The sequence below is a fragment of the Ananas comosus genome, linkage group 13, assembly GCF_001540865.1.
Source record: "Ananas comosus cultivar F153 linkage group 13, ASM154086v1, whole genome shotgun sequence".
Lineage (NCBI taxonomy): Eukaryota > Viridiplantae > Streptophyta > Magnoliopsida > Poales > Bromeliaceae > Ananas > Ananas comosus.
In genome coordinates, this window is record NC_033633.1 from 4,332,601 (window position 1) to 4,360,546 (window position 27,946).

Genomic DNA, 27,946 nt, shown 5'->3' on the forward strand with positions numbered 1-27,946 from the left:
CAAACGGATAGATTCTGGAGTAGACGTAAGAAATATATTCATATTGGAAGGATTGTTTATATACATCCTGCTGCGGAAGAGTTATATTATATGTGAATGCTACTTAATATAATAAAATGTCATACAAAATTCATAGATATTAAAACTGTTGGTGGTGTATATACCGGACATTTAAAGAAGCATGTAATGCACTTAGATTATTAGGTGAAAATTCAAATAGCATCAAGCAATGGAAGAGGCATCACAATGGTCCTTACCTACTCAACTAAGGCAGCTCTTTGTTACAATTATAGTGTATTGTGAAATAATAATTTTGAACAATTCTACGAGAAAGTCTGGGAACATGCTTTGATGATATCACGTATAAGTTAAAAAAAAAAAAGTTCTAGGTGCATGCGGGCACTAAAGGACAGGTAAGTAAAATCCAAAGCGCATGCCATATTTTAAACTAAGAACTAAGAATACATTCCATATTTTACAACACTAAAGGACATACAGCTGACCTAAGAAGAAAGTGGAGTTCAGAGTACATGTCATATTTGGTAAAGCAAAGCAACAACAAAATATATTAAGCTATGAGTAGCAGCTCTGCAGTACGAAAATGAGCTAATAAACCATTGCAACGCTCAAGGACAAAATGAAGAAAAGCAGCAGGAGAAGGTGGGCGAGAGCTTGGAGGACAGTAGGAATCCCGAGGAAAAAGTGCAGCACTAAGAAGCAGACCCTGCTTCAGAGCGGTCAGAAGTTGTGGCAAGTCGATCCGCACGTAGACGATTGATGGTCACATGACATTCGTCGATTGTACAGTCATTTTTACTTTTTCATCTATATATTCCACCCTTTCGGCGACAGCAGAAGCGTAACAATTAATCTTTTAGAAGATTATATTCCCGCTTTGGTTTTTTGAACTGACCAAGCAGTTCAGTATGCTGGACTGTAACATTATCATATAAACTTTTGTACAACATAAAATCATCATAATTTGTATCTTTTATATGCAAACCGAGCTCGCCCTTAATCCTTTGAATAGCCACACGGGCTGCATCATCCTTTGCTAGTATGAAATTAGGGGACGGAGCAACCCAACAACGTGCAATTTCAATAACTGTCTCGCTGCGTGCAATTGGAAGGTCTATGTATGCCAGCAATGACAGTTACAACGCACTCAAGGGTTGCAACACCCAGCTTCTCAGTTATTTCCTTAAGTAACTTACTGTGTGAAAGTTGAATAATTGACATTTCGACCACTATGGTAAAAAACGGAAATTAGAGAACGAAAAATTAAACTCATAAAAGATCACCTATCTTTTTAAGTAACAAAGAAATTGCTAATCTTCTCTGTTTAAAATTTTCTAAACCCAATCAAAAAGGGAGGCCAATGCGAAATGATTTACAACCAATTCTAGTACGAAATGATATAGAATCAATTTTAATGCCCCTACTTGTGGGAATGCTAAAAACATAAATAATAGCTAAGAGAATATACAACGCAAAACGACGATTTTGGAAATTATATACAGGGAAAACTTAGTCATCATATGTCGGACATAGTTCGTATTAAGTGAGAGTAATAGAGCAGGCCTTTACTCCCCTTGTCCTATTTTTTATAAAAATTTATCAAATATAAGCGTATGAGAAGTCAGTTTTATAAAACCGCAGAATCGATAGGGCCAAAAGAGAAAAGTGTATCTCATAATTTAGACCAAGCAGGCCAGTGCACGACTCAACGAAAGGAGCAGCAGAAGACAACCTAGAAGGGATCCAAAAACAGAAACATCAGGCCCCACACATTTACCCTAAGAAGGGAAAAAGTCAGTTTCTCGAAGCAAACCTTGGGAACGGAGAAAAACCACCTTACAGTATATGAAGTACCACAGGAGGGCCTACCAGAAAAGGGGAAACACAGGGCTCAGCTCCTTCATATTTATTAAAAGAATGTAAGAACACACCTTCTTTGTATACAAAACCTCGCACAAACCTTCTAAATGGAAGGAGCTCCAACAAAGCTCGCAATCCCGAGCAAACAGAAGAGTAAAATAACAGGAGTGAGCACCCAAAGAACAGGAGCTAATCCCTTCTTATCTACAAAAGGTATGTACGAAAACCGGCTTTTTGAATAGGAAGCACAATCTGGAACAAAACTCGCAAAAGCAAGGCGAGCGACTTGACGCATTTGTGCATAAACATAGGCATATTTATAGGCCGCCGCTGCGGCCGTGGAGATAAAGGTTAATAGGTATGAGGGGAGTAGGGTAGGTTGCCTTGATGGCCATCCTGTACCACCACGGGATGAGAGAGTGAGGAGGAGAGAGCACAGTGATGCAACGGAGAGAGGGAGAGGGGAGAATAAGTTGCAATGATTAAGAGCCACGAACACTATGGGTACCAGCCAACCCACTTTCGGCGGCGCCGGGGAGGACGGCGAGGAACACAGCGAGAGGATGAAGCACGGGAAGGGGCACGATGCCGACCTCAAAGGGGGGGGGGCGGGGGCGCCCACCAACATACCTGCGCAATGATGCCAAACTGTTGTCAATCCCATCGGTATTAGGCAACCCACATCTGGCGACAACGGGGAGGGTGGTGAGTAAAGGAAGAAGATGCTGAAGCATGGAAAGGAGCATGATGCCTATTGCGAACAGAGGGCTGGGCGTACGCCCGCCGCCACCGTACGACGATTTGCTGACACACCGCGCGATTGCACAAACGGATACTGCGACAAATCTCCGAGCCCTGCAGGTTGTGCGGAGCCACAGGGGACAGGGATCGGGGGTGAGAGAGAGGGAATTGTGGGTGGGAGAGAGGGAAGGTATCGCAGATGCGCGATAGGATACCGAAGAGAAGGGGCGGACGACACGTCAACCATCGGGAGAGAAAAGGGATCGAAGGGGCGCGAGAGGAACGGCAGAGACGGGGCACTGAGAAGCCGACACGTCATGTACAGTAAAACCCAAGATTTAATGTATCTATTGATTCTACAGACTAATTGATGAGCATCTTCACATATTGAGTTGGTTTGCTATCATTCACTTAATATTATTTTTCCAATGGAAATCATTTCAAACATCTTCATTCAATGAATTTGATGATACTAAAAATTTAGAAAGTATTTTATGTAGTATCATCAAATTCATTGAATGAAGATGTGTTAATATTTGTTCAACTAATAGTTTTTTGAAATGAATATCAAAATTAGAACAAAATGCCACATAGCTTCATACGCAGACAAAATTAGAACAAATTACATATATTTTTTATTTCATCAGTCTCTCATTTTTTTCTTTTCAGTTGAAGATTCCCTAAATGATGAATTCGCTTCTAAAATAGCATGAGTTCTATCAAGCTACTTTGTAATATATTTGGATAAATATTTTGTAAGTCTTCCTTTAGTACACCACTCAATATTTATATGTGCTTGATATTTGATAAAGAGATCCAAATTGTAAGGTACGGCATGCCTATTATCAACCTTAATATTATTTTTCAATATAAATATCTAATTCTCTTTTCTCTATTAAAAAAAAAAAGATAATAATAATAACAACGGCGACAACAAATATACAAAAGGCGAGATGTTCCATAGTATAATGCCGCCTGAAACCAGGCAACACGACCAAATATTGTATATTATTATTGCATGCAAAAATCAAGCATTACGGTTTATTACATGGAGAAAGCAAAAATACTATGATAACAATAACAGAATAGTCTTGGATCCGGAATTTCAATCTATAAAAAAACCGGTCAGGTATCAAACGGGATAGCAATTCTTGAGGTCTTTTCTCTCCTCAGGCATAGCTTGCAACAACAACAACAACAGTGTGGCTAAATCTTCACCACACAGCACGATGTGCTGACATATTTAATTAAGAAACAAATCTCAGCGTCGATCGGAGGGATAAACATTTTAAGACTTCTAAGACTGCAAAAAGCTGGCATATTTGGCACCAAGGAAGAGTCTCTGCACGCAAACGAGGGCATTCTTTCTTACTTCAGCATTTTCGTGATTCATAAGCTTCATTACCCGCTCTTTTGCCTTGAGGTCATTCGCAACAATACGCCCAGCTGGATGGAACTGAATGAATTGGGACAAGTCATAGCAAGCAACGGCAAGTGCTGTTGGGTCGGTCGATGTGTCAAGAATTGTGACAAGGACGCGCAGAATCTGCAGCACAACACGTAGCAATTTCTAATCAAATATTTGAAGAAAGATATTTTGGTCTTAAACCATAGGCCAATGCTAAAAGAACAACTGAGAATGAAAGACCATTTGTTAATTGGTTGTTGAGATTCATGAAAGAGCCGTCTACGAGTAAGGAAAAATAAGGAATCCCAAGGATAAAATTTATGAACTCAAAGGAAAAACGCAATATCTTGAAAAATTCATGATTGTTCGGAACTGAGAGAGTCAAGACTCTTACATAGGGAGCAAAGAAAACCTCCATCAAAAGCAAGTTATCCTGCTACAAGATGTATTGCATGGGGTTCCGTATGGTAAAATTACCGTAGATTCCATGTTCTTTTGAAAACTAGCTATAGAAATGGGACAAGGATAAGGGCAAATAAACTTACACCAGAACTTTGTAACATTATGCTTTCCGAGTGCCTTCATCATATGTTTAATTATATGTAGGGAGAATCCGCTGAAAGACAATTTGTACTAATTTCACAGATGAAAATGACAAAAATGTTTTAGACTGAGCAGTCTAACAAAAGCAGATTTTCACAGTTCAAAAGCATTCCATCAACACATATTCCAGCTCAATGGGATTAAAAGCAAAGAAAGAGAATCTTGAATTAAGTTCACAGGAATGCCCAGGGAAGCTCACTAGTACTAAAAATTAGGAATAAGGCTGACAGGAAAAGGATCATTACAGCGTTACTAAATCAAAAGAGTTTATACATCCAAATGTTACCTAAACCAGGGACTTACAATTATATTTATAAAAGCCAACTACTACCCAACTACTAGACTTCAAGTTATAGGCAATAACATTCTATAAACCAGTTACTAGGCTTTAAATTGCAAATGTCCTAGCTGCAACCTATGGTTTCAAATGTTGTGAAGGACCACAGGAGCTTGAAAGTCTTCCCATAGCTTCAGATGTTTAAAATGGCCATAAGAGCATGCTAAACAGTTTGTATTTGAAAGCCTTCCCGAGGCTTCAAATGTTTAAAATGGCCATAAGAGAATGCTAAATGGTTTGTATTTGACTTCGAAAAGATGGTCAGGTTAAACAAAAACCTGGAAATCGTTCTCTTCAAAGTTTGTAATATTCTCACGCCAGAATCCAGGGTCCTTGTGCATGGGAGACCAGTCAAGATTACCCAGAAGGACTTCTTGCTTATATTTCTCAAAAGAACTCAACCTTTTAATGTTATCTCTGAGCCCTTCTTCTAGCTGATTCAGGGCTCCCAATAAATCCTGCATTCCATCAAGAAACAATTGAAAGCATTCATAGAGAAGTTTTTCGCAAATACAATATATATGAAAACTCAACAGTTGGTTCGTTAGATTATAAAGTTCCTAGAATAGATTCAACTTAAATATCACAGCTATCACATATTGTGCATTTATTATGGTAAGAGGTTACCGACAGCAGTTTGGAATAACTACATGAAAAACACACTTCCACAATCAAATGATTTCCCAAATCTAGCTATATTTGAACCAAGGAGCTACACAATATAAAACCAAAAATATGATAAAAGAGCTCAATCAAAGAGCTCCAAACTAAGAGAATCTGAGGGTTAATATCCTACTTTGCTCAGTACCTCCTCCCTCACATGCTCCCTCCCTCCTCCACTCACCAATATACACACAGAAATCCATTTCGTACACATGTGAGACAGCTTACTTCAATGCACTTGGGTTTTATTTGATTAAGATATTATTTTGAAAATTGGATGATATATTGCCAGACAAAAATATCCTTTATACCCATATGGTATATCCAATATAGATGTGGACATTCCTAAAGCATTTAAAGCATCTATGCACAAGAAGAGACCAATTTCATGCCCTCTGTTATCATTAATGTCATTACTGTGAAAAGAAGTCAAAAACTCACCTCATCGCTCCATGCCTGAGCTTTTAAACTTTGGACTATTTGTGGCAATCCAAGATCAATCATTTGAGCCCCAAAAGCACCCTTTGATAGCAAATTGCGAAAGGTCAATATGATGACTCTAACAACCTTCAATATGTACAAACCATTAATAATGTTAGATACTCTTTTGAGTGTAGAACATTAGAATAAACATAAAAATGTAAACAAACTCACCTTCTCTTTAGTAGATCCTTTTACAACCTCTACAAGTCTTGGCAGGACCCTAGTAGTGGCCATGTATTCGACTGCCTTATCATAATATGACAAGAGCCAAACACAGAGACACGTTTCATAGAGGAGCTGCCAAAGGACAATAAAGTTGGTATGCAAACACCAGGTCATGATACACGTGCATGAAATTGAAAGCAATTACATTCAAAACATAACAGGTGAAGGACTCTGCATGTTAATGCTATTGACCATTAAGTAAAATAATAGGATGAAGCAAATACAAAGTGAAATTAATGACCTGAATAGACTGCTGAGTGGATGCTGGAGAAATTAAAGGAACAAGCAATTTTATGCCGTCAGCTTGGACAAATGAAACTCGAACACTGGATTCTCTAAGCAATGTTGCTAAGCTATTTATAGCTGTCGGAACAGAACTACTGGGGTGAGATGGATTCTTCACCTGCAAAATAAGGTGATTTTATCAGGAATGGAGGATGAGATTTAACTTATAGTACTACTATCTTCAATTGATTGCAAACTTGACAATTTCATTCCACTCTTGCAAGATCATCAGTGGCTGTTTATGTCCACCTTCAAGGGTAAACGGGGACAAAAACAATTCACCTCAGATATACCCAGAATCATCCATCACATAGAAAATGGAAAATAAATTAAAGCTGATTTAAGTAGCAATTACAATGGATAGCTGCCAATCGGAAAAAAAAAAAAACCAAACCCAACTAATAATAGAGGGTTGGCACTGTTTACCATACAAACTTGCAAAATAATAGAAAAATATACTAGAATCATATTAGGAGTTGAGATGAATTTCTTCAAAATTAGAAGATTCTCCGTGCATTGCCCACCAAATTCTAAGTTTTATAGTGTCAGATGGATTGATAAAAGCCAAGACTCAACAATCATTATTAAAAAAATGGTTTTCCATTGCACATGCTTTAATAAGAGTTTTACTTGCATTTTATAATCATGATGTTAAATCACATTAGAACACTTAGAGCTTCATCTGGTTAATATGCAGCAATAGCAACTAAACCTTTGAGGAGAAGCACACAATACAAAATCCATTACAGATGGCTGCCGAGCCATACAGGTGCAAAATCTAAGGCCAGGCCAGGCCATGTGTCAAACGCAATAAATTTGTAAGTTTGTAGGATAATATATTGCACAACAATTTGAGCCAAGCTAAATTAGAGTTGAGATAAGGTTGGCCTGATTCAGGCTCACAGTGATTTTGGATCATAAATATTTACGCGACACATTCCAATGGGCTGGAAAGAATTAACCCAATTCTTGTCATTTTCCAGTTCATCAGTGGGCCAGATGGGCTGACTCAACCTATTTGCAAGCTTCTGGTGGCAATTATGCTATGATGGAAATTTAAGTACCTAGCATATTATTTTCTCAAAGTAGAAATAGAGAAAAGAGCTCAGTTTTTATCTTCAAAATAAAAACAAGTCGAACTTTTTATAGAGCTCTCTGAGCATACTGCCACTGATAATATTCACACTATTGACAACTTAGGTTCCATGCATGTGAGAAACACACAAAGTCAAAGTTCCAACCTGAAAGCAGAGCCATTTGGCCAGGCTGTTTAACACTTCATTAATATTTGTAAACTTGCTTGTTGAATCAGACGATTCTCCATTTGGAATCATGCCATTATGAACTTTGGGTCGAACACTGAAAGAGAAAAAAAGTTCAGATATTTTATTAATTAATTACATTTTTATATCAAAATTCACATATACCATTTACCTCACTATGAGAGACAATATTTTGCAGCATTTTTCTTGCATGAACCAGTTGCCACTCCAAAGCAATCTGTAAATTGGGTTTAACTGTCAGTTACTCAAGATAAAGGTAATAGATGTTTAGCTATCCTAGTTGTTCCTTGCAATAAACAGTAGGATTGAATACAGCTTAAAAAAATGCAGGATGAGTCCATAATTACTTTTAAAAGTAAGAACTAGATCATAAAATTTGACAATAGAGAAAGGAGATCAATAAGCTGCTCATCTGGGCCTTAACAAGACATCTGTGGGCCTTATGGAAAAGAGAAACTCTAGCATAATAATGATGCGGAACAAATAATGTATTCTAGTAGGTTACTATACTTTGAAAGAAATAGAAAATTTTTCATTGTTTAAATCATGAGTGTTTCCTTCTCCCTTGTTGAAGGGCGCATAGGAACCGAGTATATGGTTTGAGGAATGCAGTTGGATGTAGGTAAATCGATATGTAAATCCTTTCCAAGTATGCACACTTCATCAATCATATGGTCAGTAAGTCATATATAATGATAGAAAATCATTAGCTATTCCTAAAGATAAGAAAATATCTTTCCATTAACTACATTACTCAAAAAATTATAAATGTAAGGAAATAAGAACTCAAGAATTCCCAAGAAAACTCAACTTAAGAAAGGTTCATAAATATCATCACCCGACAGAGACTTGTCATGAAAGAGTCTAGCCCGTTTAGGATTTGCTGCAAAATGAAAAAAAGAATACTGTTATCATACTAATCTATGGAATCAACAGTAATCCTTTTTTTCTTGCATCATTTCTCACCTGTCAGCATTTCATCAATAAGAGCAAGCACATATTCTACTGCCTCTTCTTTAGAAATGTCACGTAAAATGCTCACAAAAGTTCTAACATAAGCTGGTCCATCCTACAAAATAAGAGCACAAATTTGCCACTATAAAACAAATATCTGCACAAACTGCTTTCAGTGAAACTATATAACTCACAAGAACAAATTATGTATCAATCCACTAAAAAATTCTGTAAAGACTGAAAGTTTGACAACTCAATAGTCTAATGGTTCAGCTTCTCAACTTTATCAGACTCTTCAATCACAGCAGTAAAATTTCTGGAGAGGTATACTTATATTGATTTTCAATAAAAGAGTGTAGTAACTTTTGATAAAAAAAATACAGAACCTAATTTAGCTTATCACTAGAAAATCGAACCATTACTCAACAATAACAAATTTTAGACTACTGATATTTTCGCAACTTATGCAGTTGCAATTAACATGAGTAGAAATCTCTAAATTCAAGAAAAGGAACTTCAAGACACAGAAGGAAAACAAAGTATGATTATTAGAAAGAGAGAAAAAAAGCATGTAATAAAGAAATAAAAACTAATTTAACCGAGGCAGAAGTACAGCCATAAATTGTCGAATTAGCTAATGTGTAAGATACATAGCTTACATTTTGAATGCAATAATTAACCAAGACTCACATCATCAAGCAAACTAGCTTTTTGGCTTTCAGTTCTCTTGTCATAGCGCCGTAATAGCTGAAGGCCTGTTCCAGTAATGAGCTTACTTGACATGTAAATCTCCCATGGTATATCACGCTTGAGAACCTTATAACATGAATCACGAGGCATCAAAACAAATGATAACTTTTATTTGCACAATCGAAACTCAAAACTGATTCATATAATCAAAAAAAGATGTAAGTAGAAACCTACGAATTAATCTTGATTTATCAAGCTAAACCAAGTAGGAAAATAATATATATAAGGACCTCACAAACACAATCAACCTCAAATCCACTTGAAAATTTTCTTTTTTTGTTGAGATTGAGTTTAACGAAACAAATTACTTGCGTAGGCCTTTGGGTTAAGGTAAACTATCTATATCTAACTCAAATCAATTTAGGGAACTGTCATATACACAGCTTCGCATGTGTTGAAACTTTCCAACCAAGAATGTTAAGCACTAACAAGTCAGGAAATCTGCTTACAATAATGTATTGCTGCCCATAAGTTAAGTTTTCTTAGCCTAAGTCCAAGGAAAATAATAATCAATGTCTACAATCTTCGACATAGTGGTCATATATTCACATAATGCGACCACATAATGCATATCATGGACCCTTGACTGCTTCTAGTAAGATCTAGGCATATTTCATGCAGGTAAACTGCATAAAGAGTATGATGTTATGTGATTCTTGGATCCTAAATATATGATTAATGATTCAAGTTGGTGAGTTGAGAAAGAAATGGTTGAATCAAACTAATTCCTTTTTTGAAGTTCAATTTCTATCAGAGGACAATATAAATGTAACACTCAAGGGGTTATATGATATATCAGGTGTAGAAGTAGGCCAACATTTCTATTGGCAACTAGGAGGTTTACAAATCCATGCCCAAGTACTTATCACTTCTTGGGTCGTAATTGCTATCTTGTTAGGTTCAGTCATCATAGCTGTTCGGAATCCACAAACCATTCCGACCGACGGTCAGAATTTCTTTGAATATGTCCTTGAATTTATTCGAGACTTGAGCAAAACCCAGATTGGAGAAGAATAAGGACCTTGGGTTCCCTTTATTGGAACTATGTTCCTATTTATTTATTGAACCACGAATGCCAAAGAGCAAGGTTGTCAGAAATAAGTGGTTCGGCATGATGCCGATAAACACCAAATTATCAAGCAAACACTACGATGTTAAGCATTTTATTTACATCTTTTAAGTCATGATTAATTCTTGCTAAGCTTCCACCTTTTTCTGTTAAGCAAGAGACTCCTCCCAATCACAATGAATAAGATAAAATTCAAGTTTTTATGTTGGAATATAAGAAGCTTAGAATATAAGGGCAAATTATCTATTGTATGATGCAGGACAAATTAGAAAAACCCTAATCTATCGTGCAAGTGATGAGCCCAAAATCAATTTAAAACCAAATTTAGAATTTTCTAGAAATTTTAGATTAATTTTCAGATTTTTTTTTTATTTATAAAAGAATTAATGAATTTCTAAATCAATTTTCGTAATTAAAAAAAGGAAAAATCCAAAGTAGTACGGCTCTAAGAAGAAGGTTCTGACAATTTTTTTATTTGTAATTTTTTAAAAAATAAAAATTAGAGAAAATGAAAGAAAATAGCCAATAATAAGGAAAAACAAATTTAGAAAAAGGATAAGGGAGAAATAGATGAAAAGAGAAAAGATGAGGAAAGAAAAAAAGGATAGAACCTTTTAGGAAGAAAACTTTTGCCGGCGCAAAGAGAGAAAGGGAAGGAGATACCATAACCGCAGTCAAAACAAAAAACCCAAATTTTATTCCATCATAACTCGTCTTTCCAAAATTACAGAATATAGGTTATATTTATAACCTTCCAATATAATCCTAATCTAATTCAAATTTCAAGATTTTAGGGATCTTTTCCTAATTCGAACATATCTAAAAACCTAAACCATATCCCTAATTTAGGGTTTAGGGTTTAGGGTAAATCCTAAAAAACAACTAAAAAAAAACTTAGAAAAGAAATTAAAATAAACTTTAAAAATAATTCCGAAAATTAGAAAAGAAATTAAAATCTAAACGTATCAATCCTATTCACACCCGATTTTGCATCATTCGCTTCCACTGCGTAGGATCTCATCCTCGAGATACGTGTTGAAGCTAGAAGATATTTTGGATATGGCCCAAGAATTCCATCACCCGTAGCGAAATCAACTCAACATAGAAGCAAGCTCTTACCTATCTTCTTCAACTTCACAATATTAGTTAATTTACAAGGCATAAATTTCATTTTTGATTGAGCACAGTCGAACAAATAAGTATTTTCATATCCATCATGCTTCACTTTGTGATCATACATCCATGGCCTACCAAGTATATGTGCGACTTTCGTAGGTAGAACATCACATGATGTTTACTGAATTAACTTACTAATTGAGTATAAAACTAGGCATCGTTGAGTGACTTTCAAATTTTGGTTATTCACCCATGCTAATTTGTAAGGCTCGGGACGTGGTGTGGTCTTTAGTTTCAGTTTGTCAACGGCTTCTTCAGAAATAATGTTGGCACAACTTCCCAAGTCTATAATTATTGAATAAACTCGTCCATTACAAAGAACTCGAGTATGAAAAATGGTATGGTGTTTCCACTCCTTATCGTCTTTCGTCACGTGGGTTGAAAGCATAGGTCTAATAACTCCGCAATGTTCAAGCTCTTCATCATATTCGGGCTTGTGCTCTTCAATATCATCATCATCATATGATACGACGCATAACTTTTCAAAATCATCATGTGCTTGAGCCATTGCTAAGTTACACTGTGGACACCGGTGAGCACAGTGCCCAGTCATATTGCACTTGAAACACCTGCCTTCTTTTTTCTTTGATGCCTCAGAGGTTGATGCCTTAGGGGATGCCTAAGTAGTTGATATTGGTTGCTTCATCTTTTCGGACACGGTGTAGTGGCGCTCGGATCTTGACTCTAGATTGCGTAGAAAGTTAGGCCGCGTCGATGAAACACACGCATTTTGCTCCTCCACAATTTGGTGTGCAACTTGAACTACATCAGCAAAGGAGAGGTGATTGGAAGCTAACTTTTTAGCAATATTGGAATGGAGGCCTCTTCAATACATTGTAATCAACAAATTCTCACTCCATGTAAATTCTAATCGTGTTGCCAAATGGTAGAACCGTGAAGTGTACTCCTCGACTATCATGCTACCTTGAGTTAACTTGGTGTAAAATAGTGTTGAACGCGCTGCCTATAGGCGATTGGCATGAATTGATGTGTCATAGCTCTTTTTATGTCCTCCCATGTACGGATAGCCATATGAAGATGTTGTTGTTTTTGTGTCCACCAGATACGTGCTGGTACTACGGAGTTTTGACTCTACAATCATAATATTTTGATCTTCCGTAGGCTAGTACCAACAAAAATATGCCTCTAGGCTATAAACCCAGTCGAAATATTTCGAGGTCCATGTCACCATAAAACTCCTCGACATGAAACTTGATACCTTTTTAATTTTCTGTAGCTTTGGTATAAGATATAGTGGTTTGAGTTTGCGACGGGGTGAAAAGATTAAGGAATAAAGGTAAGGACGTGACGAAAGTTGCAGATGTTAGGGAGGAGCCCGTGGGTGGTGGAGGTTTAGAGTGAATTAGGTTTTCAAGGAGTTGTTTGATTTCCGCTAATTGCTGGTTAGTTGATTGCAAATTAGTTTCTAACTTTTTGAAACGAGTGTTGGTAGAAAGCTTAAATTCTTCAAACATTGAACTAAGTTCTGCGTTTGTCGGCATTTTGAAAATTAATTTATTGATCACTTTTGCTCTGATACCAAAGCTGATGCAGAACAAATTAGGAAAGTCCTAATCTATCTTGCAAATGATGAGCCCAAAATCAATTTAAAACCAAATTTAGAATTTTCTAGAAATTTTAGATTAATTTTCAGATTTTTTTAATTTATAAAAGAGTTAACGAATTTTTAAATCAATTTTTGTAATAAAAAAAGGAAAAAAGCCAAAGTAGTATGGCTCTAAGAAGAAGGTTCTGAAAATTTTTTTAAAAAGAAAAATTAGAGAAAATGAAAGAAAATAGCCAATAATAAGGAAAAACAAATTTAGAAGAAAGATAAGGGAGAAATAGATGAAAAGAGAAATAATGAGGAAAGAAAGAAAAGATAGAACCTTTTAGGAAAAAGACTTTTTGCCGGCGCAAAGAGAGAAAAGGAAGGAGATACCATGACCGCAATCAAAACACAAAACCCAAATTTTATTCCATCATAACTCGTCTCTCCAAAATTACAAAATATAGGATATATTTATAACCTTCCAACATAATCCTAATCTAATTCAAATCCCAAGATTTTAGGGATCTTTTCTTAATTTGAACATATCAAAAAACCTAAACTATATCACTAATTTTTAGAGATTTATTGCCATATGATAAATCCTAAAAAAATCTTTAAAAACAACTAAAAAAATTAACAAACAAAATAATTCCGAAAATTAGAAAAGAAATTAAAATCTAAAAGAATCAATCATATTCACACCCGATTCTACATCACCGTCAAGGATTGTATCAACTTTTCCAAATGTGATCTCTTATATCTTCAAGAAACGAAACTCTCCGTTATCTCAAATGCATCCGTCAAAACTATTTGTGGCCGTAAGTTCGATGGATTCGTATCCTTGGGAGCCATCGGCACATCGGGAGGCTTGCTCACTGCATGGAATACCAACACTTTCAACGCAATTCAAACCTAGGTTGACAACTTCTCAATCACTATCCTTCTCTGTCGTGCCTCGGATAACATCGACTGGATGCTCACAAATGTTTATGGGCGGAGTGAGACCAATAATTCATCTCTCAAAGAAGCGTTCCTCCGAGAGCTTAGATCGATCTGTCTATATCACGATAGCTCGTGGGTGATAATGGGCGACTTCAACATCACACCAAACAACAATGAGAGAAATTTCTCTCCCTCGAGTATGCGTGACCTCCTTCACTTCCAAAACGCAATCCGGGAGCTCCACCTCATCGATCTATCACTCAACAGATCGCGTTTCTCTTGGTCTAATGGTAGACTAAACCTGAAGTTGGCGCGTCTCGATCAATGCCTCGTCTCACTCGAATGGAATGACAAATTCCCTAACTCCAGCCTATCTGCCTTGGAGGGTAACGTTGGAGCACTTCCCACTCATCTTGCCTTATCATTCCCGGCTCCTTGCATTTTTTTATTTGAAGCTTTCCAGCTGAGGCTCCCTGAGGTAGATGAGTTAGTTAAGAAGGCATGGTGCTTTATTACCGACACTAGTAGCTCGGCTAATAATATTAAGCGCAAGCTTGATGCAGTGCGGCAAGCTTTGAATAACTGGAAAAAAAAGAATGGCGATTTTTTTAACTAAACAAATGGACTGCTGCAAATACTGGATACAAAAAATGGACTTACTAGAGGAAAGTCGTCCTTCATCCCCTAAGAGAAGATGGTTGCGTTCTAAATTAAAGCAGAAATTAAAACTTAGCCTGCTAGATGAAACTAAGTGGTGGCAGAGGTCTAGACTCCGATGGCTACAAGAAGGGACAGCAATACTATTTTTCTCACCGTGTGGCTTCTTCTCATAAAAGATACAATACAATCCAAAAACTCTCAGTCAACGAAAATTCTATCCTCGCCCACAATGGAATCGCCAGAGCTCTAAAACATCGAATCCACCTTCTCGGGAGATAAATCTCGACACTTTATTTTCTAATGATGTGCAGGTTCTAGCCGATGTAGAAGAGCTATTCTCAGAGGAGGAGATTCATCTAACACTTTTAAATCTTCCAAGTGATAAGGCATCGAGCCCCGACGGATTCCTGCTTCGCTTTTATCAACACTTTCGGAATACGACCAAGGGAGAGATTCTTTGGATCGCAAATGACCTATTCAACGATGTCATCGACCTTCATTGTATCAACACAAATTAGATTACACTTATTCCCAAGACGATTGATGCCTCCTCTCCCTAGGACTTCGGCCAATAAGCCTACTTCATAGTGTTGTGAAGATCCTTACGAAGACCCGAGCATCGCGTCTTAAGAAGTACATAGATTCTCTAATTAATCTTTGCTAGACAGCATTTATCAAAGGATGATCTATTGTTGACAATTTCACCACTGCCCAAGAGCTCCTTCATATGTGCCATGCATCCAAACTTGAAGCAGTTATTTTAAAATTGGGCTTCTTAAAGGCCTTTGACTGCGTTTCATGGAGCTTTCTATTTTTTGTTTAAAAAGCCAGGGGTTTTGGGGACAAATGGATCATATGGATCAAATCTCTACTTTTCTCATATTCTAGCTCCATTCTTCTCAATGGTTGTCCAGGGAAAGGGTTCGTGAGCCGGCCTTCGGCAAGGTGACCCATTATCACCATTACTCTTTATTCTGGTGGTAGATGCCCTACAAAGAATAATAGAATTGGCGACACTTCGTTCCCACGTCCAGCATCTTGGCCGAATTCTTCTAAGCTCAATACATTGCAATATGTGGATGATACCATTATTTTTGTAAAGGCTAGTACTAAAGAAATCAAGGTGATCAAATACTTACTCTCAGCCTTTAGACTTGCCTCAGGTTTGCAAATTAATTTTTCCAAAAGTTTATTAGTCCTTATTAACTTTTCATATGAATTCGCTTCTCACCTTGCCCGTACTTTGAGGTGCAAGATGTCCTTGCTTCCTATAAGATATCTTGGCCTACCTCTAGTAGCTCACCTACCTAAACGTCAGGATTTCCTACTGCTCATTGACAAGTTTGACTCCAAGCTAGCAGGTTGGAAAGGCTTGTCTCTTTCGATTGATGGATGACTTACACAAGTAAACAGTGTTCTCTCTTCCCTGCCATTGTACTATATCTCAATCTTCTTGTTACCCGCTTGGGTAATCAAGAAAATTGATCGAATCCGCCGTTCATTTCTTTGGAAAGGCAAGAAAGAAATTAGTAGAGGATTTTTGTCTTGCTAATTGGTCCATCGTTTGTATGCCAAAACAATTGGGCAGTTTAGGTGTCAAGAACTTGCGCATCCAGAATACATCCTTGCTCCTAAAATGGTGGTGGAAAATTTTCACTTCCATCAATTTGCCTTGGGTTGATCTCGTCAATGAAGCAGATTATAGGAGACGATACCCTTGCTTCTCCTCGTCGGATCCTATTAGCCAAACTTCTCCATTTTGGAAAACCATCGGTAAACTGGCTATTATTTTCTGTCTCTACTATCTTTAAGGTTAAAGATGGCACATCGATCCCTTTTGGAATTGCATTTGGTTGGGCGAGGCCTCTCTCAAGCATAGATTCCCTAACATCTTTTCTTTTGCAATTAACCTAATGCATGCATTGGTGCCCACTTTGCTGAGGGTTCATGGTACATCTTTAACTAGGGTTGACCTATCCAAAGAAGTAGAAAATGAGCTCCAGGACCTATATGATGAACTACACTCCATCTTCTTTTCACTTGAATCAGATAAAATCATGTGGAGATGGGCCTCAAGTGGGTGCCTCTCTGTTTCATTAGCTTACAAGTTCCTAATCAATAGGAGCATTAAGCATAGTCACTATATTATGATCTGGAAGTAAGCCATTCCTCTGAAGACCAAGATTGGCACTTGGCTTGCCATACTGCCAATAATTTGGCAAAAAGAGGTTGGCAAAACTCAGGAAAATGTGTTCTTTATGGAATTTCCGATGAAACCAGTAATCATCTTTTAATCTATTGTCCTTTTACAGCAGATGTTCTAGCTCTCCTTCTTCGTAGGACAAACCTCACCCCCACCGGTTTACCACATCTAAGTAATTGGCGGCATATTGTCAGATGTTCTTTCTTGATGGAACTATAACTTGGCTTCGACTGCCTCATCATGCCTTTCTTTTGGTGCATCTAGTTGGAGCGAAATCGCACGATTTTCCAATATTCCTCAAAGAATCCAAGTTCAGTTGCAGCCGAAATCAAATCTCTTTTGTTGGCCTAGCATTCGAGATGTACCGCGACTACATTATCTAATATTGGCATCTTCCTTAGCTACTTCTCTATCTAAATTTTAGTTAGAGTTAAATCATCGAGAGTGATTTTTTTTTATTTCGAAATGAATTATCAGTGAAATACATATGTAACTTTGGATATGTACATAATTCCATGAAGTAGAAAATTATTCTAGTCAGCATGTCTACCTGGCCTGCTACCACTTTTCCAAAAAAAAAAAAAAGAGGTTTTAGTTTTGTTATCAATGATAAATTAGTTAGTAAGATACTTTCATGTGCTAGCTCAATTGGAAATTTGGTGTGTTTCTTCCTTATTTACAATATCAATAAGTTTTTTATATTTCCTTTTTGTTCTTGATAATCAATGACAACATCAATTTTGATTTTTCACATAGTTCATTCTTATGTATTTACAAATTATTTTCAAACAGATAATTATATTTAACACGATCAAGATATAAGCTTGCTTGTGATGCGCCTACTGTGTATACGCTACACAGCAATTTTATAGCCTATATAAGCTTATAGCCTTTAGAAGCATAAAGTCAAACTATAGTATAAATTTATCACATATCGTCCACCGATGAGCATCAGACTTGAATTTCCCTAATTAGCTTGCATTTAGTTAATTTGAGGAGTTGATTCTACTATTATTTATGAGTACGGATTCAGAGGCCTTCAGCCCTTCATACTAATAACCCATATTTAATGATAGGGCTCCTGGATCAACAATCCACACTTTTACCATGATCTACTGCATTTGAAGTATCAAGGTTTCATGACTTTTTTGACATCATCAACCTTGCTATCAAAAGGTCTAAAAAATTGACAATTTTAATGACAAATACGAGTCATTTGCTAGTTGGACATTGGAGAACAATCAAAACCGTTGAATTTTTTATAGAAAATTATGTTCATTCATCATATCCAAATCAAGATCAACAACCCCGACATTGAATATAAGAACCCTATCCTCCATTTTTGCGAGGGTTATTCTATTTTGGTTGTTCATTTTGAAGCCTCTTGATGCACTTGCATATAACATTAAGAATAATGAAATTTCATTCCTAGATTATGAAATACTCTAGATTATGTTTATTGAACTAATCGTTGATTCAGAAGCCATTCCATAAAAAATAACTATAACTAGAAAGTCCTCCGTACTCGTAAAAAGTATACCCCCCCTATTCTACTAAGTACTGACGCTGTTGCAACTATTACTTCTTGTCACTACCGCAACAAGTTCAAATAAATGATTTGTAGAGCTAGCTTATCCAACAGCCACCTCAAGTTTATTTTTTTTTGTTAAATTGTCTGAAACAACCATTATTCTCCAAAAGCTTAAGGTATTAGAGAATAATTTTTATATTATTATAGTTCACACTCTCTCTCAAGTCAAGGCTCGAGACCTTTGTATAGGACCAAGATGTGGAATTAAATTAAATAAGGGAAAATCAATAATTCTATGAGCCTGGCGTAACTCAAACTCAGGACCTCCTGCTCTAATACTATGTTAAATTATATGAAACAACTGTTATTCTCCAAAAGCTTGAGCTATTAGAGACCAGTGTTTTATATTTTCATATTTAACAATTTTAAGAAATTAAGGTTGTAAATGAAGTTCTTTTAAAGAGAGTGCTTTCAATTATTTTTCTTTATGTGGTTAGATTCAATCTTTTAAACTCAGATGCAAAACACTCCAAGAACAGCATACTTGGCTTCCTCTTGAGAGGCATCAAAGTGAAGTTCAAATCTGATAAGTTGTACTTGTCACTTTGTAATTAGTATTCAATTCTCGTCAATATCTTAGTAGCTATGAAACAACATAAAGCAAACTAAGCTAATCAACCAATGCCTAGACCTAACGACATTTGGACCTAACTCAACAGAAACAGACAAGTACCTAACATCCCTCACCTATTTTAAACTTATGTGGGCACAATAGGACATTTCAACTCAATAGCAGCTAAACAAGAACATGAGCAACCCAACCTTACTAGAGCTAATTTGACATGGTTACCTAAGAGCTTACTTTGATTTGACCATCCTTTCTGCTGCCAAGTTGGATTTGGATAGGTTTATGTCCAATCATCTTTCAACTAATTGAGTTAATTTCTTGTATTAGGTTTGATTGAGCTCTTTAGATTTTAAAATTTTCTAATTTTTGGAATTATTGTATTTTTTAAATTTATTTTGGTAATTTTCTTTAGGTTTTTAGAATTTTTCTATATGGAATAAATTCCTAAAAATTAGGGATATGATTTTGAAAGCTTAAAATTAGTATTAAACATATCTGTATTAGAAATCCCTAAAATCTTGGGATTTGATTTAGAGTAAGATTTAGATTTAGATTAAGATTATATTTTGAAGCCTAAAAATATAGCCTATGGATTTTAATTTGGAAGAGATGAGTTATGATGGGATAAAATTTAGTTTCTAGTGTTTCAACTGTGGTCATGGTACCTTCTCCCTCTTTCTCTTACCATGTGTGCCAGCGGATATATCTATCTCAAAAGTTCTTCATCTCTTTTCTTTCTAACCTTTCCTTTCTTTATTTCTGTCTTATTCTTCTTCTAAATTTCCCTCTAGTTTTCTAAAAATCCTCAAAAATTGTCTAAATTTTTACCTATTTATTGGCTATTTTCAATATTTTTTCCTTAATTTCTTCATAACAAGTAAAAAATTTTAAAAATAATTTCGAAAATCTAAAAATTATTTGAGAAATTTTTGAAAATTCTAGAATTCAATTTTCTATAAATTTTGGGCTCATCGCTAGCAAGACAAATTAGGATTTTTTATAATTTCTCCTACATCACTTTCCTTTGCACAACCCAACAAGTTCCAGGACAACTTCTTGTCAACATAAATAACATGATTAATCTATGTTGCCTAGTTAACAAAGTTTGAGTCGACTTTGACATATTGCTAAATAATCTTCACTTTGCTTCTACCATATACATCGAAACAAACATTTGAAGTACGACAATTTGCATTTGGTGTTCGAACCGTCAACAAAATACACTAGTTATGACCTCTTATCCGTTGAAGAATAGTTTGAAAACATTGTCCTAGTGATACATGGTTGACCTAAAAAAACATTCCCTTATTATTTTTGTAGTACACTGGATTTTTAATATATAAGCAAGTGTAGATAAAAATAGTGTGAAATACTACTAGGTCATGTATATGTCTATAGTGCATGCATAGGTGCATGTATATAGTTATATATGATGGTAGAGAGTAGTACTAGAATGAAATTAAGTAGAAAGAATGGATTGTATTGGACATATATGTGTGTAGTGATCTAAGCTAGATGGTGCAAGTAATAGGTCAAATTGCTCTAATATATTGAATTCCTATTAATACACCATTTTGCATATATTGTTCTGATATTGTGTTTAGTTGTGGACTCTGGAATTGTTAATGTTGATCCTTGAATTCCTTTGCCACTGCTATTTTTTGTTGGATGCTTCATACGGACGGGGGAAACTCTGTGCGTTCGGCGGGTCCGTGCATGTGCCCGGAAGGCTTCTGCTATGGGCTCGGGGTGAGACAATTTTTTCTTATTGTTCCTTACTACTGTTGGTTAATGGAAAAACATTAACAATTAGTACTTACCGAACACTTGAAAAACACTTACAGTTTTTTCAGCATCCATAGGGGATAATAATATTGTCTGGATACTAACTAATAGAACTTTATTTTCAAATATTTAATCCAACACCATCATGGCATGACCATGCTCTTGTCATTAAAATACTGCAACTTGGGCAAAAGCACTGCCAACTTCACTCAAATGCCTAAATGCAATTACAGGATAATATATGACTCCTAGATTGTTTCCGCAATTTCCTACATGCGTGACTCATATATGAGACTTTTCAATTTACTTTGTACAAAGGGAAAGAACCTGATAACAATCACTTTTTTCACCAAAGGATTGTTGCATTTGTTAGTGTATAATATGCATATTAGCATCGATAATCTAACTATTATGCCCAAGCTGACGTCGTTTTATCACTGTATTCAACCAATTCGCAATGACTTAAAATCCACACTAGAGGCATAGAAATAGTGCCAAAATCAACCGCATAATAGCAATAACAACACGAGAAACCTTGAACTCAAACAGACAAACTTTAACAAAAATATCAGAAATTCAGCAAACAGCAATCTAATGTTCGCTGACCAAAGAAATGAAGTATAAGTGTATTTATAGTATATCAACAGCGTAGTCCAAGAAAGGTTAGGGGATAGTTGGCATCACTGCACACTGCTATTTTTCCCTTTTAACATTATACAAAGGAAATTAGGGGCAAGAGACAAATGCCTTCAGGTCTCTAATTCAATTTTCCCTTGTTGAAACTTAATAATTCCTATTTCATTGCATTTTCAATGAAGAATAGTAAAAGTAAATCGTGTCCCAAATTTCACTTGCCAAACATGCTTCAAATATCTTTTCTTTACATTTTAATCACTCACCAAATTCAAGAACATAACAGAATGGCAACTCCAAATCTACAAATCCTAAATCAAGTACAAAAAATATTCACACTAACAACGAATTAAACATTCCTAAGAAAATCGTAACAGAGAGTATATATAGCATTATAACTAGGTATTGCCTCTATGTTGCGTCCACGAACACAAACACACAAAGATATGAATCGATCAAACGATCAAACCTGTTCCGTCGTCAGCTCGGCGCGATCCATGAAGGTCACACCCTTCGAATCCCTGCAGATCTAAAACCCTAAATCAAAATCTTACACTCCCCACAACAAAATTCGCGAAGAAATGGGATAAATCAATGATCTCGCGACGCATCGGAGGCGAAAACGAGATCTTATGCGATCATCAAAGATCGAACAAAATGATCCAACGATCTTTTTCGATCGATTTTTCTTAATGGAACTGGGGAAATTTGGGGATTTTTTTTACTCACCGGAAGCTTGGGAGCGAAAAAAAGAGATCGGTCGGAAGTCTCCGAAATGACGGACGTTTGGACTGTGTACGCACACGAAACAGAAGAGGGCGGGGAAGGGGGAGAGAAAGGGAACCGTGTCCCTCCACACCACACAGTTGAAGTTTTTGTCGTGACCCACTCATCCTGATCCACGATTCACAGCAAATTTTACCTAGACTTGGTCCATCACATAAGCCGTAGACCGGGCATCACCATACAAGAAAAAATAAAATTAAATTGATCTAATTTAGTTTGTGAAAATTAAAATTAAATAAAAATATATAAAATTTTTCTGAACTATAGATCATTTTGATTTGACTGTCCAGCTTTTCAAAATTTTAATTTTATATTCCTATTATTTTAATTTGTTGATTTAAGTGATTTGATTGCTATTTGAATATAAAATTTAATCTAGTTGCTTACTTCAATAAATTTACATTTATGTAAATTGCATAAACTATACTAATGAATCCCACGAAGATAAATAACGTACTCAAATTTTGAAGTTAAAGAGTAACTAATTAAATAAAATCAAATAAATTAAAGGCATGTTTGTTTCATGATTGATATAGGAATGAGAAATGAAATTGAATTTCATTGGAATGAAAAATAAAATAACGAATTAAATAAAATATTTAGTTCATTATTGGAATGAAAATCAAATGAAAATCTAGGATTTTGAGGGAGCGTTTTGGTTGAGAGAGGGGAGTGATGAAGGGAGAGAAGGAGAAGGTGTTTCTAGTAGACAGTTTTAAATCGTTTACTTTGGAATGGGCCAATCCTGATTTCAAAATCAGATTTGGCCTTAAATTGATTTAGCCATTTCTATTTCAAAGTAGAATGAGAATTGAAATCCAACTCTTATAAAACAAACAGCAACTATCGGAATCAATAAATTTCATTATAATTTCATAGTCTAAAATAGATGAATCAAATAAGTCCTAAAAGATTAGATAGTAAAATCAAAATTTTTAAAGTTTAGATACTCAAATTCAAATGGGTAATAATTGAAGTAAGTTTTACATATTTTTATCTAAAAGATAAAACTAAACTAATGGTTTGGAAAATTAAAATGAACGAACAAAAATTATCAGTTTGGTTTGCCAGTTCGAACATTTAAATTTTCGAAGATAGTTTTATATAGCTTATTGGGTTTTTTTTATTTTTAATTTATTATGTTGATTTTTAGAATTAATTGTAATATCCCGGACGATCCGCAACCACCGATGATGAAATTTCTCTGAGGTCGGATGGCGGTGAGGATGATGGGTGCTTCCGGCAACGGCTCCGAAGTAATCGAGGTAAGAAAAAAGAAGGGAAAAGAAGGGGAAGTAGAGATATAGAGAGAGATACAAAGAGATAAGGGGTGGGGATTAGAAATAGAGAGTGGGATAAGAATTTGGGATAGAGATTAGAGATAGAGAGAGAGGAGGATTGGGAAGAGAAATAGTAGAGAAGAAGAAGGGTTTGGAGAAGAACTTTTGGGGAAGAAAATAGGCTAATTCATTTCATTGATGCCTTGCAATTACATCCTGTTAACTATATATATCCTATACAACTTTTACTGAAATGTAATTAAATTATTCTACGAGGGCATTGTTGCAAAAATGGTAAATAGAGGTGTGGGCCAGGTGGACTCCTATTCTGTGGTAGTTGGACCTCTTGCTGGGCTTCACCGGTCCAGACCACAGCTAACGGGTCGGGTGGAGGATCTCGGGTCGCCCTTCTGTCCGCTCCGCCAACTGCGGGTAGTGGGCTTGCCTTTTGCCGCCGCTCCGAACAGTCGATCCTCCGACCCGCAACGCCTCATTCTTCTCCCAATTGCTTAGATTCGGTCGGATCTACTTCCTATCTCCTCAATCTCCCTTCTCTTCCTTAGAACGCCATGGATGACCTAGCTCCGCCACTTCGCCGGAGTTCCACCCGAGCGCCCTCACGCCACCGGAGTTCCACCAAGCTCGCACCTTCCTCAACCTGCTGCAGCCCTTATTTCCGTTCCACTATGCAAAGTTAACATTTTTACTAACCTCCTCTGTTGCTACTACTTCTACTATTTATTTTAGGTCGTTACATTAATTTGGCGTGTCACTGATAGCTTTGTATAAATATTGATGCATATATATACATAACTACATATATAATATACATAAGTGTATAAATGTATGCTTGCACGCACACACACATATATAATTTACATAAATTTTTATATAAGTGTAAATCCAAATCCGGAAGACCAAAAATCAAGATCTACACCATTAAATGTGATCAAGAACATCTAAGATGCATACTCATAAAGTATCATAAATTTTAAAAACTGATTTCCTATGCATCAAATGGGGTTAATTTCAACAATCCACAATTTTCAAAAAAGCTCAATTTTGAAAATTCAAGATATAGATTTTAAAAATTATGACTCTTTATATGTACGGCTATTTTATGTTGTAAATCAATTTCGACAATTTAGATATTCATTTTGAAATATTTGTGATTGAATTTTAGCTAGTGTATGAAGCATGTAACGTAAAAATATGTAACTCCGTATATTTATGTATATATATTAGGGTTGGGAGTCAGAAAATTAATCCGGATGCCTACAAAACCAGTTCGAAATATTTCAGTGCCCAAATCCCTATTCCGAGCGTCCAAAAAGTTTGAAACCCAGACTTTGCTTCTTTTGGACTTCCTGTTTGATCTAAATTAATTTTAATTTAATCCATACTCAGTCTAAACTCTTTTATTTAAACTTACTTTAATCATGTCCAATATGTCTTAGTCCTTACTTTGTCAATTAACCAAAGTTCAGTATCTTATATCTTTTCCTTCTCAAAAGGAGTTTCGTCTATAAAACAAAATATTTTATACCTCAATCCAATTTTCCCAAATAGACAAGGAAAATGCTTTCGCTTGTGTTCTTGAGCTCCCAAAGGCTCAGTGTAAGAGGATGCCGACATGCTACTAGGCGTACACGTCCTAATTCTCAAATCGCTCAGTTTGTTGAGGGTTCATCTAACCGAATGTCAACCCCATAACTTTACTTGTCAACGACACTTAATAGGAGACATGATCTCCTATTTGAATTTTTAATTCACGCCACTACTATTTCAAATAGTTCTATGTAGGACTTGTACCATCACTTATTTGCTTGCAGGCGAAGCGAACAATTTCCCCCGGCTACTGTACTATGTCCGGACCAAAGGTGGATTTCCTCACCAACATCGTTCCGATGCAAATGACATGACATTTTCTCCTTAAAAGCCCCCCATAGAGTATCATTCCAGTGCTCTTCCAAATACTACTATTGTAGGTGAACTCCGTCAATGACTAGTGTTGGTGCCATCCACACCCATAGTCCAACATTATTCTACTTAATTTTGCCCATTAACTTGGCTCACTCAAGAGTCTACCTCACATAGTATGACCCTGCTTCATACTTATTACATATTTTCGAATCCGATATAGCCGCTTCACTGGCATTGTTCCCAAGCAATAGCGTTTTGGGCGCTTCCTTTCATCATAAGCGGGTTCTACCATACGTATATCTCCAAGCCCACAAGGAGGTTATGCACTTTAGCATGTTCTCGAGTATTTATTACCTTCGAAATTAGCCTCCAACTCATATACGATTCCACTTAACCCAACTTAGCTTCTCATGTAGGGTACATTTTGTTGCTCACAAATGGCACAAGTAGGCACCACTCATCCTCATGACGAGCAAGTTGTTAGATGTATGCCCTAGAAGCCAACCAGGTCGACACATATATTCTTTCTAGGACATAAATTTGTATTTGACTTTTAAATATTATAAATAACTTTAGATTTTTATTTTCATTCATGTTGTGTATGTGTCCATGAATCGTCCAAGGAATTAATAAGATGATGACATATATTCTCAAGTGTTGAGAATTTGAGACATGTGTCATTGGTGGTTAATTCCTAAATGCTCCCGATCAAAGGATCATCACGGGAATGGTGATTGATCCGGTGAGATTGGTGCATAGGTAGCTTCCCTTTCTGGGTAGACGAGTCTCGAGTCGACAGTGTGGGGACACTGAAGCGAATATGCAGATGGTTGTTAGAGAATAAGGGTACCGAGCGTGACCAACGCGAGAAGTCACTTGGATGTCTACTCACTCGTAAGTGACTTACTCAATATTGCAGTAGTGTGACTGGTCCTTTGACCTGCGGTGCCTCGGCTATTCACAATGATGTTACTGTAGTTTGACTGTACATACACTTGGTCCCTAGCCATTCGGGTCCTTGCGGTGCATGTTGGCTGCAGTAGGTTCATTGTAGGAATAGGGTGCGCACTTAGATGGAATCTATCTCCCTTGGTAGATAGGGGTGTTAGTCCTATGTGATTTATGAGACCGAGTTTAGAAGACCTTGGCCAGGGCAGAATAAATAGCGGAAAAGGGTTTCCGATATTAGAAACTCGAGTCGAATAAATTTAACATATGACAGACGATGGGGTTTGACGAGTTATTCCATAACCTCCGTCTAGTCGGGACTCATGATAGAAGGATTGTATCACACGGTAACTGCACCAAGAGGTTCAGTATTCCATTCTACTGGAATGCCACTACATGCTGCTAGGCGTCACTGGTGGATTGTGAGACTCATGAGAATTATCTAGATGATAAATAATTCTCATTGAACTGAGTTGGAATTGTTCTGATCCATTGAAAGGAGTTTCAGTGATATTGTTGATAGTGATCAAAATATATCTCACTACCAGATAGAATAGAACCTATGGGGTCACACACATAAGAGGTTGTGATTGATCGGATAGCTAGATTGCGATTATTGAATCGCTGAAGGACCTAATTGTCAATATGTTGATAATTGGACTAATTTGTAATTGCTACAAATTAGTGGTATTAAAGTGTAAATGTTATAGGAGAGGACTTACTAATAGTTAGTAAATTATAAGAGCGCTTATGTGCAATTATTGCATTATTAATTTGATAAGATCAAATTAATATAAAATTCAAGTCGAATCAAATTAGAATTTGATCGATCTAACCAATTAAGAAAAGGATAAATTTAAATCTAGATTTATACTTCTCCTTAATTGTCATTATATTATTAGGAATAGAATTATATTCCTATATATAATATATGGGAGTTTTTAGAAAACCCTAGCCGTCATCTCTCTTCTCCTCTCCCTTCCATATTCTAGCAAGAACGACGTCTTTTGCAAAGGAGCTAGCACCCCGGTGAGGATATCGATCAAATCATCAACCTCGTGTGGATACCTATAGAAGCCGGACGTGTGTACGGCTTCAAGAGAACCCAATTCCACGATCATCAAGTTGAGGAGAAGATCTATCCACGAAAAAGGTAAAGATTCGATCTTGTTTTTCTTCTTTAATCTTAAAGAACATGAGGGATCCTAATTGCGTGGTTT

At 36.3% G+C, this 27,946-nt stretch overlaps 1 protein-coding gene across 2 annotated transcripts; it reads right to left on the reverse strand.

The window, feature by feature from the left end:
* Positions 3,581–22,672, reverse strand: LOC109719359 (probable V-type proton ATPase subunit H). 2 transcript variants are annotated; one of them, XM_020245980.1, is made up of 12 exons: positions 22,519–22,672; positions 22,259–22,310; positions 9,551–9,676; positions 8,873–8,975; positions 8,717–8,789; positions 8,058–8,123; positions 7,865–7,982; positions 6,580–6,741; positions 6,285–6,410; positions 6,072–6,197; positions 5,246–5,425; positions 3,581–4,165 (listed from the first exon to the last, which is right to left on the reverse strand). In XM_020245980.1, the coding sequence occupies exons 2-12, from the start codon at positions 22,286–22,288 to the stop codon at positions 3,917–3,919; spliced, it is 1,359 nt and encodes a 452-aa protein (XP_020101569.1). In that variant the 5' UTR covers positions 22,289–22,310; positions 22,519–22,672; the 3' UTR covers positions 3,581–3,916. The 2 variants fall into 2 exon arrangements, with proteins under 2 accessions (XP_020101569.1, XP_020101570.1); XM_020245981.1 differs by having other exon boundaries at positions 22,259–22,318.